At 48.4% G+C, this 5,863-nt stretch overlaps 1 protein-coding gene across 1 annotated transcript in view; it reads right to left on the bottom strand.

Moving 5' to 3' along the window:
• The window catches only part of slc6a17 (solute carrier family 6 member 17), a gene marked incomplete at both ends in the record, with an annotated part of 13,166 nt that extends 7,680 nt beyond the window's left edge, over window positions 1-5,486 (bottom strand). The window contains 3 exons of the mRNA XM_084480067.1: window positions 793-919; window positions 1,999-2,156; window positions 5,189-5,486. Coding sequence (XP_084336193.1) covers window positions 793-919; window positions 1,999-2,156; window positions 5,189-5,486 — 583 coding nt within the window. The remainder of the gene's footprint in view (window positions 1-792; window positions 920-1,998; window positions 2,157-5,188) is intronic.
• Between the last annotated feature and the right edge of the window lie 377 nt (window positions 5,487-5,863).

The following is a 5,863-nucleotide window of genomic DNA, read 5'->3' as shown; positions in this document are numbered from 1 at the left end:
AACATGGACATGAGTTCACTGTGGTCGGAGGAACACAGTATATGATGCACATGACTTGTGATTCATAGGATGGTGGAATGTTTATGTTAATCTAAAGCACAGCGGTCTCAAAGACTCAAACCACACCCCCAGAACCTTTTTTTCTTCTCTGCATATTATATAATGGCAGCGAGCGGCAGATCTCTACTGAGCTAAAACTAATAGATTATGACTCAACCTAAAGGTACCCTGTGTGTACCCATGCCACTAAAAGCCTACCGCAGCATGTGTGAGTGTGTGGTTGAGGGTGACTATGTGTTTGTGTCAGTTTGTGTGTCTGTGTGTGTGTGTGTGCAACAGCTGCTGAGTCGGATAAGGTATGTGTGTGTGTTTGTGAGTGTGTGTGTGTGTGTGTGTGTGTGTGTGTGTGTGTGTCCCTAGGCATGGCGTCAGCAGGAATGACTAAGGCTTTATGTGCACTGCTGTGTGTCTATGGGGTACCGTCCACAAGGAGAGCCGCTGCTTCAAACGCCGGCCCGGCCCCGACCGCTCCATGCCCCTGCCCCCCCCCCTACTCTCTGGATCCCCCTGATCAGATCCCATCTGCTTCTGCCCAACCCATTACCCAAACACGGGATCGCCTCGGGGCAGGTTTGTGCGTCTCAACAATGGCGCTGTGTATCATCCATGCTTCGACTGTTTCCCATCACAAGGGAAGCCTTGATGTGTTTTCGTTTTGATGGTTTTTCATATATTCGGTGCAAAGACATTGTTGCGCAGCGTGGACTCGTGGAGTATTTGTTGTGGACTCACTGGCCTGGCTTCCATTCCTGCGCATGGGGCACTCAGCCCAGGGCAGCGGGAACTGGAAGGACTGGAAGAAGTAGAAGATGCTCCAGCCGATGATGACGTTGTAGTAGAGGCCCACGAAGCCGCAAACCTGCAGGAGGAGGGATGGGGGTGAGGGGGGGGTTTAGAGATAGGCCATGACCACACACTGACCTGCTCAACGCACAGCGAGAGCAGGGTAGTTATAAGACACAGTTTAACAGTTTGTTAGAGATGTGTCAGGTCTTAGACCAGGGGCATGCAGATGAAGTCGGAGAGGGTATGAATTATTGAGGTAGACTCCCAGTGGCCTGAGACTGAGGCCTTACAATAACAGGTATTTATAGCTGCAGAACCACCACTCTGTCACATACTCATTAAAGCATGCCTCGCTGGCCCATTCCATGGCCCTGCCTCCCCCTTTATTTCTGACCACAGAGCCTGACTGGCTGGATCAATAATTTATACAAGTCTCTCGCGAGGTCCATCATTGTCTGCTAACTGGATAGGTGACAGGTGAGAAAGACGCAGGATGACAGAGCTGTTTGAGTGTTTGTGTCTAACATCAACATGAGGAACTCGCCTGGCCTGGCAGAGCCAGCCCCTCCAAGCAGACGAATGTGCTCTTCATATAGAAGGGCAAACAAACATGGTTGGCTGCGCATGCAGCCAGGGGGTAATTAACCGTTTTGTCACCATTAACTGCTGTGCTCACATTAGTGACTAAAGCATTGTAATCAATGTAGCATTGTAATCAATGCATTGTAATGAAAACGCCGTTGTAATGCATTATTCCTCGTGAAGCCAGATAATGGAATGATAAGATGGTCAGTCAAACGGTCCTGGGTTCACCCAGATGTCCACAGTGTAAATGCACTGTAGGTGACCTTAGGCAGATGCCTTACCCGTATCTGCTCATGAATGACATGTATGTAAAAAAAGAACTGTTGATTCGAATAAAATCGTTTGCTCGTTGACTTGATATCTTCCAGGACATTGCTTGCAGCTGCATTATGATTAAAAAACCAAAACATGAACATCACAGACGTTCATTACTCGCATGTCATCCGCAGGGGCTGCAGCGACAACGCATGTCCTCAGGCCACCAGCGTCCTCCCTGTGCTGTGAATGAACGTCACTGCATGGCACTTGACTGAATCCAGTGGGATCTCCAGTGGGAGTGGCACCCACCATGAGGCTGGACACCCCGATGCCCCCCAGCTGGGGGTAGACATAGTTCCACACGCCGATGCTGCCCCGTCGGATCCTCTGGCCCACCGCCAGCTCCAGGAAGAAGAGCGGGATGCCGATGAGGATGAGGAGGATGAAGTAGGGCACCAGGTACGCACCTGGCAAATCACGGTGAGAGTGAGAGAGAAAGAGAGGGAGGGAGGGAGAGTTCAAAGTTCAAAGTATTTATACGATTTATCTGAGTTGTTGGTTGTAAGGGAGCAGATATCTGTCGATATACAATCCCCTATTAGACTCTGCTATTGGAACCAAATGAGCCCCGGATGGGATCTTCTGAGACTGAATAATTGCTGTCCAATTACAATTGGCTTGATGGTATTTATTATCACACCTAGTTGTAAAAGTGTGGACGGTAGGTGGGGGGTCGAAAAAGCTAGGAAGCTCAGCATGATGAAGCAGAAGGCAAGGTATCCATATATAGCAGAGTACAAATGCACACACTGCTGTAAATGGCACCAGAAGCACCATCAAAAGCTCTCAGTCAGAGTCTATTTCTGGGACCAATCTTCTCCACTCTAGTTTGGCTTTGTTTCCAACCACACTCTCTCTTGCAGTCTCTCTCTCTCTCTCTCTCTCTCTCTCTCTCTCTCTCTCTCTCTCTCTCTCTCTCTCTCTCGCTCTCTTTCATTTTGCATTTTACTATTCATCTTCTCATCAGTCTTTTCATCCTTAATTTGACATCGCTGTCTGCCGCCCAGGCAGCCTTCTATCCCCCACCATTTTGTTTCATCTCTCATTATTCGTCCGGGTGTCAAGTGCCAGCCTGTTCTGTCCGAGCCTCCTCCTCCGCACCATGTCGGGACACGAAGGAGCAGTGCTGTGACATAGACATTCAGAGTCACATGGGAGGAGAGGCTGATGGGATGGACAGCCCCCTCGTGTCCTGGTGCTGCTATTTTCAGACTGAATCACTAATCAAAGCCCACTAATCACTGGGGAGAGGGGGGACGTTTGTCTGGGCTGGCATTCGCTGAGAAGAACCTCTGTGCTTATCACGTCTAGAAAAAAGACGACACATGCGAAGGAGCCTCCTCTATGACGCATAATGGCATTGTAACTTTGACTTATTTCCAAGCTGGAGGCATTTTGTTACATTTTGTCGAGCGACCTGCACCGATAAATGAACACATTCTATTTGGATGAGAAGTCTGCCTGGCTGAATTGATACTGTATGGAATCCTAGCAATCATATGAGCTGGTTATGACACAGAATCAAACATACCCCCTTACATGTGTCATTTAGGGGGGGAAATGCATAAGCAAACCATCTTTTCCCACTAAATAAAGCACATACACACACACAAACACAGACACACAGACACACATGCTTTTATCAAGCTTAGTTATATAAGGATACTTCCTTATATTTGAATTTGAATACTTCCTGTGGTGCCCAATACACCTCCCACGTAAAGCACAAATACACTGACAATAACCACTTGGAAACGGAGCCCCTTGGTGTTGCCTCTTCCCTCTCCCGTGCCGTAATCACAGCCTCCCACACGCCACCGACATCACAGCAGTGTGTGGCACCTAGCACACACACAATGCCAGCCAGATAAGCCTGAGAATGACTGCATGTGAAGCAAATACAATTAAAACGGCGGCCTCCAGTCAACAATCCATGAACGCCACTAGTGTGCCTGAGAGATCTGTGCCTGCCCCCCCACCAACTCTCACTTCCCCCCGCTCCACCCCAACACACACACACACACACACACACACACACACAATGTGTCCTCTCTCTTCTTCTCTGGTTGAAGGGCTCTGCCCGGGCCATCAGCCACACATCCTACGCCCTCAGCTTTGAGAGATGCAGTGTGCAAAGGTTTGACTCTGCCCCTTACATGCTGACAAGGGCAGCTGGGCCATTAGATAGCCTGATGGCTCACCGCAGTTCACCCAGATGGGGAGCTCGCGGCCTGGGGGGGCTTAGGTGTGGCATGTGGCGACACGTTCTCTGTTGGCATCGGCAACAGAGGAGATACACTACGGTACCACTGACACATACATTATACAGGGAGTTGCCCTTGCCCCTTAGATGGCTATGGGATGGTCCTTTTACAATAATAATTATAATATAATATAATATTACCATATAATTACTAGAATATAACTTTATATTTCCATATTTTTGAATATGATGAATCTCCAATAGATTCTTAAAGCATGAGCTTGTGTTGAATTATTCCATTTGTGTGGGTGTACAATCTTCCATCCTGATTTCAAATTGCTGCTCCATATCGGAGGCACGCTGCCTACCATGAAAGCCCTCGCATTGTGAACGTTTACATGTTACATCCGGCCTTGGGTTGACTGTCGGGCAGATGTTTAATGGAGGAGAGAAAGAGCTGTGGCGCGTTCGTTCATAAACAAGACGATGTCATGGTGGCGTGCACAGGTGACAGTGAAACGGTTTCCCCTCGTGCATGACCCTCACGCACATTGTTTACGAGTCGGGACAGACCCCGCATGTGTCTGCCACTCAGGTGACACAAGCACACACACACACACGCATTCACACACTCACATTGTAATAAATGCACAAGCAAATCGACAAACAGCAGCTTGAGAGCAAAATGGAGTTGCCTCTACAACAGCTGCATCCGTTGATTGAGAGAAAAGTATCCCCAGGCCTTTGTGATCGAGATGATTGCGTTTAGCATTAAGGAAATGAGAACTAAATTAGTTGGAATTGAGGGTGCTGTTTTCTGTTATGTGAACCAAATACAATGTTCACAAGATAGAGTAGAAGGGCTGGTCGAATCTGATCATTTTGATTCACTTACATTTAGTCAAAGCTTTTTTGTTCAGGCATCATGCACAAAAACAACTCTAATCGCTGATAAGCTGAAGTTATGCCACACATAATTTCTGCCAACTCCTACATTCAGTCTCACAGATGGTGGTGTAATGTTTATACTTCTGTCTCTGCCAGCCTTTAGGCTCTGAATACAGGTTATACATTCATCATTAGTTGCCAGCAATACAACAATACAATCAAAAGATCCTTTGAATATGATAACTCTGAAAACGTAAAACCATCTACAAGACCCGCATCGGCCCACCACAGCCCTGCCACTGTATTGCCCCCCCCCCGCTCCACCCCTCCACCCTTAGCAGCACCTACCTCCACCATTCTTCTGACACAGGTAGGGGAACCTCCACACGTTCCCCAGGCCCACGGAGAAGCCCACCTGGGCCAGGATGTACTCCAGCTTGTTGTTCCAAGATGGCCGTGCGTCCTCCCCGTCGGCGTCGGGGGACGGCAGCAGGCCCTTCCCCGGCGCCGTGACCCCGGGGCTAAGGCCCATGCTCATCTGACTGCTTTTGTAGTCCATGGGCTGCTCAAGGGACAGCAGGTCCGCCACAGACTCTGTGACGGCCTCCTTGCTGGGGGCAAGGGTGACCTTGCTGTTCTTGGGCATGTTGGTGCTGGGGTTTGGGTGTCGGAAGAGGAGCTCCTGTCAGTGGTGGAGGTGAGAGAGGGGAGCAGAGGGGATGTCGAGGGGGCTGGGGGAGGAGAGCGTTGTTCTTTTGATCCTGAACCTGTCAGACAGAAAGAGGAAAGCATTTTATTAGCCTTTAAAGAAGCTAATAACCAGGGTTTTTCTGACTCACCTGCTACCCCCATTATAAAGTAGCATCCAGTAAGTAAATAGGAGCCTAATGAATATCTAGTAACACATAAAAGAGAACCGATTTAAACATGATTTTGCAAATGATAAAATGATTGACACATTCAACCTTTTAAGCTCTGCAACCTTTAATTTGTTAAAGTAATGCGCAGTTTGTGTTTAACCGT

The sequence above is a fragment of the Micromesistius poutassou genome (genome assembly GCF_964030765.1).
Source record: "Micromesistius poutassou genome assembly, chromosome: 15".
Classification (NCBI taxonomy): domain Eukaryota; kingdom Metazoa; phylum Chordata; class Actinopteri; order Gadiformes; family Gadidae; genus Micromesistius; species Micromesistius poutassou.
This window is presented reverse-complemented; position numbering and strand designations above follow the sequence as displayed.